General features: G+C 43.3%; 1 protein-coding gene across 3 annotated transcripts in view; it reads right to left on the reverse strand.

Moving 5' to 3' along the window:
- The window catches only part of IPCEF1 (interaction protein for cytohesin exchange factors 1), a 45931-nt gene that overhangs the window by 14840 nt on the left and 13113 nt on the right, over positions 1 to 17978 (reverse strand). For 2 of the 3 annotated variants that reach the window (XM_083493843.1, XM_083493844.1), the window contains exons 2-4: positions 8610 to 8659; positions 5352 to 5388; positions 4638 to 4807 (exon numbers count right to left, since the gene is read on the reverse strand). In XM_083493843.1, the coding sequence (XP_083349969.1) occupies positions 4638 to 4807; positions 5352 to 5388; positions 8610 to 8659 (257 nt within the window). Of the gene's footprint in view, positions 1 to 4637; positions 4808 to 5171; positions 5324 to 5351; positions 5389 to 8609; positions 8660 to 17978 lie in introns of those variants that run through there. The other variant, XM_083493845.1, reaches the window with a different exon arrangement.

The raw sequence follows: 17978 nt of genomic DNA on the forward strand, positions 1-17978 counted from the left end.
GTGGGGCAACAGGTTAGTGGTTTTAAGCAAACAAACCAGGTAAGCAAGAAGCAGGATCTCAGTTCAAGGACACATGCCAGTCAGGCAAAGGCACTGTGCGCAGATAAGGGACAGTCAGGCTTCTGAAGGGGCATATTCTGAAGAGAGTCCCAAAAGCTAAGGAGACAACTCTGTAGTGCTGCATCTGGCCCCCAGGTCTGTAGTTCCCCAGCCTTGCATTAGCACCCCTCCTTCATGTTTTATTTAAACAGATTTGGGTTAAAAAATAAATAAACCAGTCCTCCCTTGTTTTCTCCCTGCCTGTCCCACACCCATCATTTTTGATCAACATGCCAATGGAGAAGTAGCCTCCATGTGTTTGGGTAATTGTTTGAGGGGTCCAAATATAGGCAGAATTCATTTCAAATGCTAACATCCTTATATTCTCTCAAAGCTCACTGGTGGACTACGAGACACACTGCACCAGCCTGTTGTTGCTATGTTACGGTTCCTTGCATCAGGGCAGCTCAAGTTTTTTTGGCTGAAACAGAATCCGCACTTCATAAATATATAACCCATCGCAAAGAAGTACAAGTGTTCCAGGCAAGCAAGATGACCACCGTTTATTTGAGCAGAGTTTCTGCCCACGCACAGATGCGTGAATGCCTTGCCTCCAAAAACTAAAATGTCTGCTTAGAATCTGAGCTGCACCATCTGTAGGTGAAGGGGAAAGGGATTTTCCCCAGGACCCTCACAAAACGGTAACCTCGACTTCCCTAAAAACACAGAAAACAGCAGATGTTGAGTGACGCTAAGGAACCTCTGTCTGCAGAGGAAGCTTTTGAACTTTTAAACCAAGGATGAAAACAGTCGTTTCAAGAGGGCTAAAGGCAAGTGGCCTGCTGGAGTGAGAGTTTACTGAAAAGCAAGGTTTAAAAAGTGATAACCTTCCACTGCCCACTCCCAGCTTCTGATACTTGGCTGTACACCATAACTCAGCAGTATGGAACCAGGTGCCTTCCAGATGTTGTTAGACTCCAGTTCCATCAGTCCCAGCCAGCATGGGCAATAGGCAGGGATGATGGGAGTTGCAGTTAAAAAAAATCTGGAAAGCCACATGTTCTGTATCCATGCTATTTATGAACACAGAGGTCGTTACATTTGGCTAATATGAAAGGACTATTAATGTCCATGTTATACCCTCTCATTTCCTTAGTCCACTAGTGAAAAAGGTTTTGGGGGTTTGCCAGCCATTAACCGCCCTGAAAAACTTGTTTGATCGTTTGATCAGAAAGTGATGGTGGCTCAAAAGAAATAAACACACACACACACACACACACACACCATGCACAACAATGGCTCCCATCCCCTTTCAGCTCCCTACAGGACCAAACTCCAGCCTGCAGGGCTCCACACAAAAGAAACTTTCTTTGTCAGCAAAATGACAGTCCCAACATCTATTCTGGAAGGGAAACCCAAATCAGAGCTTCAAAGTGGGGTGTGGGAAATCTCTTCCTTGATGCAAGGATGCTCTGGGCTGAGTCAAATTCTGGGGACCTCAGGCAGTGTGCAGCAAAACATTTGCCTAGTCACACTTTGTAAATGTATGCCTCTTGTACACAAGGGATATTCATGGGCTCAGAATGTTTTTTATGTTCCAAGTCTTTGCTTTGTACCAGCTTTAGAGGGCTTGAGGTCAGCCAGCTGAAGGAAGAAATTCACTCTTTTCCACAGTGTAATTATAAGGTGGGAGACAAGGGGATTCTCTGTGCGTGGCTTATTCCTTAAGTGTCACATGTCTCGGTTTACAGGGTTTTCTTTTACTCAAATACACACTTTTTACTTGTCATTTTATAAGCAGCATATCTTGTGGATAGGTGATATGTAGGGAGGTGTTCATCCCCCGGTGTTAATGCAGCAGCAGGCCCTCGGTAATGGTACCCACTCATTGGAGTGGTACCCACCCTTGGGAAATTCAGGAGGCAGAGACAGCAGCCTCTTAAAAACTTATATGCTTTCCTGGACAAAATAGAGATTGAAAAATTAACAGTCAATTCTGTATTTTGTACACTGCACAGTTTTGTTCTGTTTTTAGCCTTTTTAAAGGAAATGCTATTGTTTGTATGGTTTTTACAAAAATCACTTAGAGAATTTTATTATGTTAAACTTATATCATATTTTATGATATTATACATTTTTATAAATAAGTAAATAGCATGGCTCCATTTGTTGATCTGAGCAAATCTGGAGCCCAGAGATGTGGCTGCCAGGATCCTCTTCAGTGCAAAACCTAAGCAGTTCACTTGGAAGAAAGTTCCACTGTGTACAAAGGGACTTACTCCTAGAAAGGTTTGAACCCTTAGACCCCAACCTACCGTACTTCTTGCTGAACCTCTGTGGGAGGTCAAGGGCAATCTGCTCTCCAGCTCCAAACATTTGAAGATGCGAGAGGAGACTGGAGCTTTAGGAGTGCGCATCTGAGGCATTCATGGTGCCTTGCACATCTATTGTCAATACAGTAAGTCCCAACTGTTTCCTCCAGAACTGGAGGGAACAACAGGGTCGTCTGGAGGGTGGGCAGCCATTGTATGAGTACCTCAGCTGCCCACTGCCAAAAACATCAGTCCAAACTTTCCTTTCTAATTTGGAACTGGAGGGGGCTCTATCTTGCCAGTGATCTTCCTTGTCATAGTGCTGAGCCTGTTGGATTCTCTTAGATGCAGAAGCTGCCAAGAGCAATGTTGGGGTCATGAGCTCATTCAAACTGTGCACTCTGTCCTTAAGGGAGGGTGTGACGTGACCCCCAACCATTACAAGCAACTCACATTCTCCAATGCCAACTGGACCTTCCATTGATTTCCCCAGTCTTATCTAGATTGAACTTGAGTTTGTGATTTGATTTGTTCAGTTAATTTATTTAACCCACTTCTGTCCTGCCTATCAGTAGGACTTCCAGGACAGTTTATAACAAAAACTTAAACAACTGAAAACAGCAATTAAAAACAACTAAGACCACAGTAAAATGAAAGACCATCAGCCACCAGGAGGTTAAATCACATTTTGTTGTATCCTACCAAAAAACAGGCAATTCCTTTTGGGTAGGGCAGCATTGCCCTAGGACCATCTTTTGGTACCTTATTATGAGACAGGAGTAGAGCCATTACCAACTCCTAATTGGAAGTCCAAAAAGATACTTTTTTTTTTAATCAGAAGCTGCTGGTAGGTCCAGAGGAATCAAAATGACCACATTCCCCCTCTGTCCCATCCAAGTCCACTAAACCTATTGCAGTCCCTAAAGGAGATTAAAATCCACAGACTGAAACTCATCTCCATACCCAGTTTCATCCAAGAGCAACTGGAGCTCTTCCACTATACTACAAGTTCAGCCACACTTCCCACCCAAAATGGAGGCCAGTCTAATAAAACCTTCTTATAGCTTCTTTTGAGGGACAGGAATAATGCCCTCTTTCAATAAAATAGCACATCATGGACTAATCTGACCCGTCTCCCTTAGCTACATGTTATTAAGTACAAATAGTAAGGGTCAAACACACATATGTAGTAGGCAGAGAGCTCCTACGACTCCACATACTAACAACAACTGAAGCTTATCCAAGAAACCTTGAAGAGCGGAAGCCAAGGACACTCCTGATGTGGATTTAATAACCAATGAAGTGTTCAAGTCAGAGCGATTTTATCTACAAAGTGCTTTGCAAACAGGTCACAATGGTTGTGACCTAGTGGTCCGTCCTGCTGATCTAGGGCCCTTTGGGCTGCAATACTACACCCATGAAGCTAGAAGTAAACTAAGTAGGACTTAGTGAGTGAGCATGCATAGGATGGTGCCATATGCCAATCAGTAATGTTCTGCCAAACGGTACAGCTCAGATGCAGTAGGAACAGAGCATCAAGGCTGAAATTGTAACCATGTCCACTCCAAAGCAAATCCACAAGAAATCAACAGAGCCTACTCACAGGTAAGTGGAGTTCTTCCACACTGCCAATCAACATGTGGAACCTTGTTGTTCATTTGAACTCATTCTGCATTACCCATGTGTGCTCCAACTGGGTTGTCCTTGTTGCTTTGTCACCCACAACTCTCCCTCCCACTCCCCACACTGCATCCCCCAGAACACCAGAGAGAAGCTTGGACTCTAACCTTTGACAGAGGCCATCTTGGAGCAATCTTGACAACTGCCTAAATTCTCCACCTGTTCCAGAAGTCCAGAATAGCTAGCAACATTAGCTAGAAATTGCAAGGGCAGTTACACAATGGCTCCTACAAAGCTGCACTAGAATCCTTCTTGCTCAAACGTCCCTCCTGTTGAATCGGAAACATGGAGGAAGCTTGGAGTATGGGGAAGTTAACTGGCATCTAGGTAAAAAGCAAAGGAAAGTGTCCACTTATCTTCCTATGGGCCCCAAACTTCTCTCAAGCAACCTGTTTATCCAAAGACACTCTGTCCAGCTAACATGTTTCAAAACAGAAGGGCTTTGTTCCAAACAATGAAGTGAAAATTAAAATAACTTATTCCCTTCCTGTGATTGTCTAAACACCCTAAACTGATAGATTCTTGAATTACACATGATAAAATGGCTTAGGAACACTGAATCTTCCCTTAATATACCTGGAGAAACTAAGAGGTTAGCATGCTTACCACTTGATTGCTGTACCAGTATAATGACGAACACTTCAGGACACACCAGAACTTTTTCCATTTGTTGCCAATAAAGCCCCCTTTCTCTTTCTTCTTGTATAGCCATCCCTGGCAATCAGCTAGCCCCAAGTCCTTGCATGATATCCTTCGACGGCTCATTGTACAAATTCCTGTGCGAAAAAACAAAGTGCCACCTTTAAACTGGCATGCAGGGGATGCCAGTATTTTCTTTTGAAATACAACCCAGAATTATTTCTGTATGGACAGTTAGCAAAGATAAATTAGTCAAAATGAAGCTTTAGGAATCCATAATGATAGAGAACATTGTGCCAGTGAAACAGAATGCAGATTTAAATCTATTACTGGATGTTTTCCATGTGTGCATGTGTGATCATAAATATATACAACTGTTAAAATAAATACCCTTCCAAACTGATACGTTAGAAAATTATATTTTCATGACAGTCAGCACAGACTAGCAATGAATTAAGCAGAACAGTTTCTCTCTCTCACACACACACAGCTTTGACATACCGAAGCAGCTTAGTCCAAATGAAGAGTGTGTCATTATCTTCCCCACTGAATCAATGTAAAAACTAAGCAGAATAACAGCGTGCTCAACACCAAACAAACAATACAACAAAAACCATCCTCCTCGCGTGAGCAAAATTTTAACACTAAACAAAAGCAGGAACAAAAGGAAGACCTCGTTACCTTGATTTTTCTTCCTTGTCTTCTGACGCAAAGGAACCTGCAAGAAATGCAGGAAGGAAAGAAAAGAGGAAATTTCAGATGGTGTTGCAATATTTTTCAGAAAGGGAGGGGGACTCTGGAGGAGGAGGAGGAAGAAGAGTAGGAGGTAGCAGACAGTCCCAGCACAGAATGGAATCTTTCAAACAAACACACAGAGAGAGAGCTAATGGGGAAGCAAGTAGCTGAAGCATAAAATACTGTAATTAAAATTGATTAATCGTGAAGCTCCATGAGAGCAAGTACAGCACTTTTGTGCCTCTGCAACTAAAGCTTCCTGTTTCACACCCGCAGACAGCTATGCTGTGTAGGGGTAGCTCAAACCAGAAACAAAAATCTTCAGCCGAAGCTTCAGTGCCCTGTATCAGCTGCTAGACAAGCTCTCCAGCACTCAAAGGGCACACTGAACATCGGTACAACAATCGCTACCCTCACCGCACACTGAGGTCGCCACAATAGAACAAGTTTGCAGAGGATCAAAGGAGGGTACGCTAGTTCAGTTCACAACTTAGTCAATTTAATCCTGCTGAATTCAAGGAGATTTAAGGCTCGAGTCACATATACACACATACCAGCCAGTGACTTAGTGCCTGATGACTCACAGCTGAACGTTAAGAATTGCCTCTCATGGAAACAGCGGCTGTGAAAGGAGAACTTGACCAGCGACGGCTGTTTCACACAGGAAACCTGGCATCTGATGTGTGACACATGTTCACCTGTATTCCTGCCTTCATATTTCAAAAGGCCATGTCTGCAAAGCTTTGGGTCCCCTATCCAGCCGTTGTGAAAAGAAGGGGCAAAATAAAACATCCAAGGCAAAAATGAGGAAGGTATTGGTCAGGCAAAATAGGGACTGAAGCCTGTTAATTTCTTCTGCCCCTCAGAACCAGTAGTTCTCTGCTGCTCTTCAGGTTCCACTGTAGTGATGCCTCACCTCACAATGTCCAGTTCACATAAGTAACTTTGGCACATGTTGTCTTGTGACCAGCTCAGGACCTATCCAAACTGCACCCAGCCACATCCTGAGGATTGTTCAGGGGTAGGATACAGAGGTTCCAGTAAGGTCTGGCCTAGCTACTTATTTTAAAAAGTTGTTATCATCATCTCAGGGTCTTGGTACTCAACCTCTTACTTATGTTAGGTTAACAGAAAACAATAGAAATGGAACCTTCTGCACGTAATGTAGTTACCCTGTCACTGAACTACTGCCCTTCCCAAGCGAATCAGCTAATGAACTAACAACCAAGTTAAAAATCCAACAAGAGGAAACATAACAAAAAACAAGAAAATTTAGACTCATAGAAGAGCCCTATAAGTTATCTGAACTTGTACCAAACAGCCAGAATGAAAGAGATTGAATGAACTTTCCCAGAAGGGAATTCAAGAATTTTGGTGCCACTACGGAAAAGACCCTGCCCAAAGCAGACCCCCCTCCTCACACACCTGTATTTCAGATATCGATAGGAGCAGAATCAAGGTCTCTAATCAAGATGGGAAAATATGGGTAGTTAGAACCAGCTCTATAATCAACTTAAATCAGAATCCTTCAGGCTTGACCGAGTTGTGGACCTAGCCGTACAATCTTATTCATCACTATTGAGTTCAGTGAATAAGTGAGTTTAGGACTGCAGGTTTGTGTGACAAGGGGAAATGTGATGTCACAAAATCTATGCTGAAATGACAATGCTACATCATTATCATGCTGGTGGTGAGTAAACATCCTACAGTTTCATCATAGGTTTAACTCATCCACAGGGCTTAATTTTGCAACATCATGGCAGGAAATGGTTCTTTTTTCCAATTTCAAAACAAACTAGTGGCCGCCCTGTACAAATGCACTAGTGGTTAGCACTGGGATAAGCTATCATAGCACATTTTTTTCTATTTCCAATGTTCTGGCTGTGCATGCAGTCCAAATGGCTTCACCCATGCATAAGGCTTGGAAGGAATCCCAGGGTTTGCAGAAGCATCAAAAAAAACCTTAGAAAAATACTGAGGGTTGAAACCTCCCACAAACAGCTTAGTGAAGACTGAGCACACTCAGTAAAGGAATGATTAGTGCTTGTTATGTGACAAAAAAAGAGAATAGTGAATAGTGTAACTCCACATTGCAACATTGTGCTGCATGTTCCATTTGTTTCATTAAATAAACTTTGGGAAAAGAGGGGAGACATACACACAAACAAACAAACAAACAAACAAACAAACAAACACTCATTCAATTCCATTATAGAATTGAGAAAGTACAAACCAGGAATTAAGCTCCAAACATGTATTGTCCCTACTGGAACATTTGATTTAAATGTTGTTTAAGTTGCAGCATGACATTTGTTCATAACCATAACGGAATAAATATCCAGTCCCCTTAAAAGTATGACCAACATTGTGTTGTGCCTGTAAATTTCAGATCTCCAATCCGCACCTATGTGAAGAAGTCTCAATAAGTTCTTCACCAACAAAAATTGACCCAAGAAACTGTTGCAGAGAAATCAGCAAGCTACTTTTTGTTACAAGATTACAAATAAAGAACTGATCTATATAGTAGATAGAAGTGAAATATCACATGTTTTGATTTTTACACAGGTTCCTTGTACACAGAAAAGTAGCATCTTGAGGAGAAAGGTTCCAGCCCAGGATTCTTCCTGAGGTGCTGGATTTCTGAGATGCAGGCAGGTCTTTTACAAGAGGAAACACGAGGCATCACATATGAAACATTCCTTCTTCTGGATATATGTTTTATGTACCTGACACAACACCTTGTTGTGGGGGCAGATTTCATATTGTTAGGATGTTCATGTGTCTTACTTTACAGAGGACAGTCTTCTATCTGAAGAACTGTCCTTGGAGAATCCTCTATTTGAAGGTCCAAGTAGAGTTTGAGATAACCTTACAATATGAGGGCAAGAGCCTTAACATTGCCCATTAATAGCAGGCTGCTCATGAGTACAAGTCATTTGGTCAGTCTTTCATGTGATGATGAGATATTTCTATTTCAATTAGTTATAAATCTGCACATATACATAAAACTTTGGGTGTGCAACTTTTATGCAAATCTGTGTTGCCCTTTCCCCTCTTTCTGACGAGACATATTTTTTTGAATGTGTTCCAGGTGAATCAACGGGCCATAAGGCCTTATACCCCTCGACGTATTCTGCAAATAATTGTTTTCCCAAAATGGGTAGTATCACTTGTTCTCCATTAACAGTGACATTGTATACTTACAGGGGCTTTTCCATCAGCGGCCATACACAAAACTGAAATTGATGGGGAAGCTGGAAAAGAAAATGATACATAATAATTACATTTTAAATAACATTAACTGTAGGGAAAAAATATTTCTCACCAAACAATCCTACAACACTGACTATGTAGTGGAGATAAATCACTACTTGATGTAGAGGAGAGGAGAGGAAAACACACAGCACTGTAAATTGCATGCAAATGGCAGACATTTCTCCAGCACACTGGGAAGAACCACCAAGGCCCCAGATTGGTAGACTGTGTTGGCAATGATACCAACAGGCTGCCCACAAGCAGAGGGAACCAATGAACTCGCAACAATCAAGATACACCTCAGCATACATCCCTGCATCACAACACCCTTACAACAGTATCTGCAATCTGTCAGCCCCAGTGGCACAGCCAGCAGTGACTCCACTACTATAGGTATCTCTGTAGCCAGGGGTTTGAAGTCCCCTACACTCCTCAAAACCACTATCTTGGTGATAAGAACGGAGAGCCCATTTGGGGGTGAGGTTTTCTGAAAAGCTCCATGTCAAGCTAATCTGCACTGGTTTTTTCTAATTCCTGTCTCATTCGTGAGGCTCACAGAGAAGCGAGATCCCTGTGCACTTCTGCTAAAAATACAAATAATTCTCACATATTACATGCATCATTGTAGACATTAAATTGTACTATTATACACATAGTATTATATATCTATTCTGTGCATAAACAAGTTTCCTAAAGTAACCAGCATATAAACAGAGCCATACAAGAATACATATAACCACAGTATATAAAAATATGGAGACAAACAAGTAGACAGCTCGGAACAGTAATTTAAAGAGAAAAACAAGAAGCTAAAAACTGGGATTGGCAGGTGGGAACACAACAACCGCTGTTTCACTCCAGGGTTCTTTTACCAGTTCATGCCATAAAAAAACGCTCTCCTTAGCTTTACAGCTTTAAAATGCTCACAAACTGTTCTGAGTTGACACGCAGTTAGACAGCTTATGTCCAAAAATGTTCAGAAGCGGGGGATTAAAATTAAGCTTTCTGATCCATATTTAGGTAATTATAGAAACGATTTGATTTTTTTCAGAATTTCTGATCCTCCACAAGATATTCTCCGAACATATCTTGGGAACTCTGAAAATAAATTCTACCCATGAGATGATTTGGAAAAACTCCTGGACCACTTTATGGTAGGACGCCAGACTCCCAGCTTTCCCCTCTTGCCCTTCCGTTGCCTTCTGATTTTATCCAGAAGCCTGGATCAGGGACTGAGAGGTTGATCTTCCCCCTCCTCCTTGCTCCCACTCAACCCAGACTCGGACCTCTGCTTATCTGCTGATTGCCTAGCAACGCTCTGGCTGCCTCCCAACTCTTCCTCTCCTTGGGAGCTAATAGAGTCTTCTCCAGAAATGGGGGTCGAACTGCCCTTTCTCAATTCTGACAGCTAGTTCTCATCTAGACCCTCGTTCATTTAGTTCAATCTCTGAGTCTAACTCATCTCCTGCGCTGGGGGGGGGGGGCACATTCCTGACACACACACCCCAAATCTGCTTAGGAGAATCAAGAGCAGGGCTTTTTTAAGCCAGAACTCACTGGAACTCAGTTCCAGCATCTCTCAGGTGGGTGCCATTGCCATTATAAGAGAACAAGGGAGGTGTTCATGGTGAGTTCCGGCACTTCTTTTTCTGGAAAAATGGCACTGATCAAGAGATTCCCTGAAACAGTGAGTGAGGGGAGGGGCAAATGGTCCACCTGGCAAGCAGAAATGCTTGCACTGATGAAACCATCTCCATAGTGCCAATTCCACCCCCATTCCTTAATTCTAATTAGTACATGTCCATGCCTCTGAGTCAATGTTTGAGCATCTGACTCTGGTTGGTGGACCTCTTGGGGTTTAAGTAAAAGACAACGTTGATCATGTAAGCCTAAAGTCTACCCACATCTCCTCTAAAACACTGTACATTTTCCAAGTATTGTTAAGTAATTAAGACATATTCATTCTGTTCTGGATGAGTAATGAAAAAGCATTAGGCTTCACTAGCCATTCAGTTCAGAGTCCCTCTTTTTTGTTCTTCCCAAAAAGCAAAAATAGTTCAAGCTGTTATAAAAGAAACAACAGTTTCTCTGCTTTGCTAACATACATTCATGCAATTTGCCCTATCTTGTCTCGAGAAACAGCAATGGAGTGATCTGATGGGCCAGATGATCCTCGTGGTCCCTTCCAACTCTAAAATTCTATGATTCCTCTAGGAGTTTGTTCTTCAAAGCAGTTTCCCCAAATTAGAAGTTGCTGCCCGGAGCACATTTACCAGATACATGTCCCACTTAACTTCCCAGTAAAAGTAAGTGTGTGTGTGTGTGTGTGTGTGTGTGTGTGTGAGAGAGAGAGAGAGAGAGAGAGAGAGAGAGAGAGAGAGAGAATAAAGATCATCCATTGATGTACTATAGTTTTGGGTTGTTCCTATTATTCATAAAACATTTGTTTTTGTTCTTATTTGTCATTGGGATTTGTATTCTGACATGGAGGCTGCTTCTCTAAGTTTCCTTTTTTTTCTTAAAGGTGAAATGATCTCGCAAAGACACAGTGATATCCAACTATGCCATACTCAGAGCAGACCCATTTAATCTATTGACTGAAATTAGGGAAGTTTGTTGCTTTCAGTGGGTGGACTGTTGGATATCACCCAACATGTTTAGTATTGATCTCCTGCTGATCTTTAATAAATGATGTGAGGACTTAAGAGCAGCCTTGTTTCAATATTTAAATCTCCCAGTAGGGAGATCAATTGGGTATTCAATTAACTTTTTATTATGGGACAGGTCCCCCTCCCACTTTGAAAAAATGGCCTGTTTTGCCTTTAGAGCAGCAATTTTAAGGACAAAAAAGTGTGGGGATGATAAACTACATTCTTCAAGGGAGCAAACTCTTATCTGACAGTATGTCTGGTTTTAATAATTTTTTAACTGTGTAATATATTTTATTTTGTTTTGTGTAGTTTATCTTTTGTAATGGCTTTGGCAAGAAGACGAAGAAGAAGAAGAAGAAGAAGAAGAAGAAGAAGAAGAAGAAGAAGAAGAAGAAGAAGAAGAGGCTTTTAAATTTTTTAGAAACTGTTGTAATAATTGAATTTATCCCTTCCATTGATCTGTTAGAGCTTGCCACCTCTCAGGATGGTGTTGTCTCTCTTAAGAAAGTGGCCCCTCTAGCTATAACTAAGGCATTTTCCACCATGAATATGGCTATATTAGCATAGAACTTATTTCTAGCCAGTTTGAACACTTTGAGCAAGGCTGGATTTCAGAAGCTCGAAGTTAACATATAGGGAATGATAAACAGTGAGCTAGAGCAGCAGACTTAGTCATGATTACAGGAGACCCTCTGAAACCAGGATTACAGGAGACCCTCTGGGACTTCAAGTTAGTCATGACTAAGAAGTTCTATTGGTTTCAATGGGTATTCTCTGTGACTTAAGACTGGCTCCAACCCATGTACTTTGAATACACCCATCACATTTTCATGCATGCCAACTAGAAGTCTGGAAACAGTTGCATTGAAGGGTGGAGTTAAAGTATGTTGAGTACATTTTTAAAATAATTTGTTCTTGAGGGGTTTCTTTCTATGCACAAACACCTCAATAATAAAAAGGACTGTGGCACACCAGACAGAAGTGCCTATAAGTCTGTTAGAATTTGTGAACTGAGATGTGCTATTCTTAATATGCATTTTGCTTTTAATAAGCTAAAGAACAACAAACACTCTAAAACAATAGACCAAAATGCTCACATTGTTGCCTTCAGCTATTGGAAACTAAAAATAAGGCAGATGTTTCTAAAAGTAGCTGCAAGGGAGGAAATGAAAATGAGGAGGGATCCTATAAAAGAAAAGAAAAACCAATGCTGTTCAGAAATTATATTCCAAATGTAAACAAGCAGATAGGAAACACCTTTTTTCATCATGCAAATTATAAAGGAACATCAAACATTAAGCAGAAAACAATGAAACAGTATAACAAAAACAAAAATAGCATAACTAAATGGGCTACAACATATGAAGAAAAAAATGAGAGTCTGGGGAACTATGGTGAACAAACAAAAAAACCCCCTTACTATTGGTAAAATAGTTGGTTATCAAATTTTAAAGGATGCAGCTGGATATACAGGTTCTTGAGAGAGGTAAGTCAATGCTATGCTAAGAAGATTGGGCATTGAAGTATAGCCACACACATTATGTAAAGAATGTATGGTGTGATGGGGGGGGAGCAGAACCTCAGATTTGTATTGATTGGGGGGGCATCTGCCCCCAGACTACACCTATGTTCATAGAGGACACATTGTGCTCCTTCTGGGGTAGTTTGTCCACCTTTGGTCCCCACCCTGCACTTGGCTCTCACCTGTTGTTCCTAGAAGCTGTCACATGTGAGAGCAGCCACACCCCAGGAAATGACTTTGACTGGCAGGCTAAACCAGGTGAGGGCAGCCAATGGGGCTCAAACTCTTCGTCAGTTAGGGGCTTCCCCTGCATGCAAAGATAGGCTCTGGCATATTAAGCAGACGAGACCAAGAATGGGTCCAATGGTCAAGAAGAGAGTTTCTGTAAGTGCTGTAGAGGGAAGTGAGGGGCAGATGGGAGGTCTGTTCTCAACCTGAAACTGTTATTCTCATGAAGCACCACTTTAGCTAAAGGGGCCTTCCGCTGCCGCCGCGCCGCCAGAGCACGATTTCTGTTCTCATCCTGAAGCAAAGTTCTTAACTCAAGGTAATATTTCTGAGTTAGGGGAGTCTGTAACCTGAAGCGTATGTAATCTCAGGTACCACTGTACAGAAAGTATTGATCTGATGTATAGAGATCTTGCCCATTCTAATTAATTAAAGAGGGTTCTGGAAGCTTCTAGAAGCTTCTCTGTGTGAAAGAAAGCTGAGTACAGCTAGTTTGAACTGTTTCTGTTATCTCTTTCTGTCAAGGTCATGCTGACTATAAATTAGCAGGGCCAGAAGGAGCCTGGGTTTCACAGATTCTCTCTCTATCTCTTTTCCTTCTGGTGTGGTGTTCTGTACATAGATAGTGTTAAGGTTTAGACTTATTATAAGCTATTGTAAGTTTAAGTTAAGTCTGCGGCAACAGGATTTCTTATGGACAGTGCCAATCCTGAACGAATTGGATTTGTGGCCATTATGTTCATTTGCCTTCAGTAGCAGTAAAGCTCTGCTTGGTGAAATACAATTGCCTCTGGTCTATTTTGGGGGAATCATAGAATCATAGAGTTGGAATAGACCACAAGGGCCATCAAGTCCAACCCCCTGCCAAGCAGGAAACACCATCAGAGCACTCCTGACATATGGTTGTCAAACCTCTGCTTAAAGACCTCCAAAGAAGGAGACTCCACCACACTTCTTGGCAGCAAATTCCACTGTCGAACAGCTCTTACTGTCAGGAAGTTCTTCCTAATGTTTAGGTGGAATCTTCTTTCTTGAAGTTTGGATCCATTGCTCCGTGTCCGCTTCTCTGGAGCAGCAGAAAACAACCTTTCTCCCTCCTCTATATGACATCCTTTTATATATTTGAACATGGCTATCATATCACCCCTTAACCTCCTCTTCTCCAGGCTAAACATGCCCAGCTCCCTTAGCTGTTCCTCATAAGGCATCGTTTCCAGGCCTTTGACCATTTTGGTTGCCCTCCTCTGGACACGTTCCAGTTTGTCAGTGTCCTTCTTGAAGTGTGGTGCCCAGAACTGGACACAGTACTCCAGGTGAGGTCTGACCAGAGCAGAATACAGTGGCACTATTACTTCCCTTGATCTAGATGCTATACTCCTATTGATGCAGCCCAGAATTGCATTGGCTTTTTTAGCTGCCACGTCACACTGCAATGTGCAATGTCCTGCAATGTGTTTTAAGTTTTTGCTCTGCTAACTATGCATTGGAATCTACTCTGCATCATTTTGAGTAGAAATTCAATGACACCCAAGACCTCTATACACACTGCCCAGGCTTGAGCCCCAGGGAGGTCATGTCAGTGCACTCATAGGCGCCGACTCCATGGGGCCTGAGGGGGCCCGAGCCCCCTCAAAAATTCGTTTGGGGGGGCTCAGCCCCCCCAATAATCTCGGGCGGCGGTGGGCGCGTCCGCGGCTTTTATAGGGCGCCCGGCGCGCACCAGCTCGATAACGGGCACCGGCGCGGCGGGGGGCGCCGGGCCGGGGGAGGGGGGGCGGCCGGCCTGTCTCCTTGGCAACCCCATTGAGCAGCGCCGGCTCCCCCGGGAGGGCCATCCCCCCGCGCCGCCGATCGCCAACACCGCCGACGCTGTGGCTGCCCGAGCCCGAGCCTGAGCCCGAGCCCTACCCGAATCCCGAGCCCGAGCCCGAGCCCAAGCCCGTCAGTCACTCAGTCAGGAAGGAAGGAGAAATGGGGAGGGAGATGAGGGAGGAAAATTGCGCGCAGGGTGAAGAAAGGAGAAGGGCGAACGAGACGAGCTTCCAACCCAAAAAAGGGCTGGAAGACTGGGAGGATGCAGGATCGGGAAAGAAAGCGACGCCTTCCCCGCCCGCGACGTCGCCCGCTTGTCATTGGCAGCGCAGCGGGCGCCCAGAGGGCCTGGGCACCGGCGCAGGGCCGCTCCGCAGCCGCGGAGGACAGCTGCGCGGCTAGCAAGGCTAGCCCTTGTGTGGCCCGGTGGCCAGGCAAGCTCGGGCGGGGACCCCCATGCGAATCTAAGACGGGAGAAGAGGGCAGAGCAAAGGGGGTCCCTTCCCCAACCTCCGGCTCTGAGACTTCCCTGCGCCCCAGAAAAGCGAAAGGATTTTCTCTTCTTTTTTTTATATAAATATTTTATTAAGTTTTCAAATACAAAGTTAGAAACATACACTGAAGAAAAAAGTAAAAGAACAAGAAAAAGAAAAAAAGAAAAAGAAGAAAAGAAAACCAACCATTCAACACATTTTTTATATAACTAACTGGACTTCCTCGCATCTCCCTTACCCTGCATTCTTTATAATAAAGATATCAGCAAATTATTACCTTGTTTCGTACCTTATTTTGTACTTTTCAAATACTATACCTCTAAATTTAACATACTTTTCATCAGTTACTTATATCTTAAATTAAACATAGTATTACCTTAGATTTTGACCTTTTCTTACTTAAAATATAAATTCCTGTTTCCCAAATCTAATTGCTGAAGCTATAGTTTCCGAATCGTGTAAATTTTTAACATTCATACAACTTATATTGTTTTTGTAAATAGTCCTTAAATTTTTTCCAGTCCTCTTCCGTTGTTTCTTCTCCCAAATCTCGGATTCTGCCAGTCATTTCAGCCAGTTCCATGTAGTCCATCAATTGCGTCTGCCATTCTTCCAGTGTGGGCAAATCTTGTGTCTTCCAATATTTTGCGATAAGTATTCTTGCTGCTGTAGTTGCATACATAAAGAAAGTTCTATCCTTCTTTAACACTTTCTGGCCAACAGTGCCCAAGAGGAAGGCCTCTGGTTTCTTGGGAAAGGTATACTTAAATACCTTTTTTAACTCATTATAGATCATTTCCCAGAAGGCCTTCACTTTTGGACAAGTCCACCAGAGGTGAAAGAATGTCCCTTCAGCCTCCTTACATTTCCAACATTTATTATCAGACAGGTGATATATTTTTGCAAGCTTGACTGGGGTCATGTACCACCTATAAATCATTTTCATAATATTTTCCTTCAAGGCATTACATGCCGTGAATTTCATTCCGGTGGTCCATAACCTTTCCCAGTCCTCAAACATGATGTTATACCCAATATCCTGAGCCCATTTTATCATGGCTGATTTGACTGTCTCATCCTGAGTGATTTTCTCTTCAACCTGCCCTCCATCCTCTTGCGGAAAACTCTTTGCCTGCCCTGCCCATATCTCATTTTTGCTTTTTAATTCCACACACGCACCCTTCGGACTTCGTGGCAATCGGGCACACGGGTGCGTTTCCTAAGAGAGTGAGGACCCCCGCCTCCTCCCCACCTGCTCCCTCGCCAGCCAGCCAGCCGCGCGCCCTAGCCGGAGAGCCCCGGCCGTCCCCGTCGCGCAATCGGCTGGATCTCCCTTCAGCAGGCCGTGCTCACAACTCGGCCCAGGGACCCCCAGCAGCGGATCTCCGGCTCAGCTGAAGAATCCGGCAACAAGCCCCCTCCTCCCCAATCGCTCCGCCGAAATACGCTCCAAAACCCCCCAGATAGGCCGCCGGCCGCCAAGTCTCGTGGCGCCCTGAGCGAGGATCTCTCCCCAACACCGCCACCTCGAACTGCGTTCTCCCGGCTACCCGAGCGAACCAGCGGCAGGACCCCAGTATGGGCCCCCCCAATATTTTTTATAAGTCGGCGCCCCTGAGTGCACTCCATTGTCTTTTGAGTCGGATGTCAACAAGAAGATTGTTTAAATTGTTGATGTAATTGCTAATTTTGCATAACTTTACAGCTGTTATTGATGGGGCGGTGATATGAGTTGCCTCTCTACACAGCCAGATTTAAGGTAAGTCACAGCAACATGCAAATATCTGACACCGGAAATGCTCCTCACTTTTCCTCACCCCCTACCACTTGCTCCCATGGAAAATTCAGAAGCTGCTGCCAAACTTTCAGCTCTACAGGGTTTTTCAGATATCATTTGGATGAAGAATTAGTGTGCATGGAGCAGCACTTGGGTGGGGAGGAGTGGGATCATGGTAAGAGCCTCTGTCCCTGCAATCGGGAACCCAATTAAAGCAGGGTTTCCAATCAAGCAAAGAGAATCTAGCATGCACAGATTCTCTGACCTTCCAAATGAATGTGCGTAGGTCAGTGCAGGCAGAACCTGCAGTTCTGCTCCCTCATCACTCTGGCAGATTCTTTATAAACCTGGGAGTCATGCAGAAAGGGCTAATGACTGCAGCTCTAAGGACTGAAAGCTGGGGCTGTCACAGAGCACATCGTCACAGTCTAGCTATATATAGAGCTGCATTTCTGGAAATGTACGGCTTGAAATAAATAAATGACAGTATGAATTGCAGTTAAATTGTCACAGCCTTCTCTGAATTGCATGGACAGCTGCAGAGACCCTTATGGTAGGAATGACTTGTCAGCAAGGTTTGAAGATTAATGAATGGTGGGTGGGTGTGGGTGTGTACATAGTCAGAAAAGCAGCTCTCCCACCCCCAAATACATATTTTTTGGATTTTATTGAAAATGCCAGGCTGTGAAATCCAAGTGCAACCTTTAAACACACACTTAGAAAGAGAAACTTTCTTAGAGACCCTGAAAAACCTAAGTATGCCTAGTCTTTGCTTCTAAATTATTTTCAACATGTGTGCTGATCCTACAATTCACCCAGATCAAGTAATTTTTT

Source organism: Podarcis liolepis, assembly GCF_965112155.1.
Source record: "Podarcis liolepis genome assembly, chromosome: 3".
Lineage (NCBI taxonomy): Eukaryota > Metazoa > Chordata > Lepidosauria > Squamata > Lacertidae > Podarcis > Podarcis liolepis.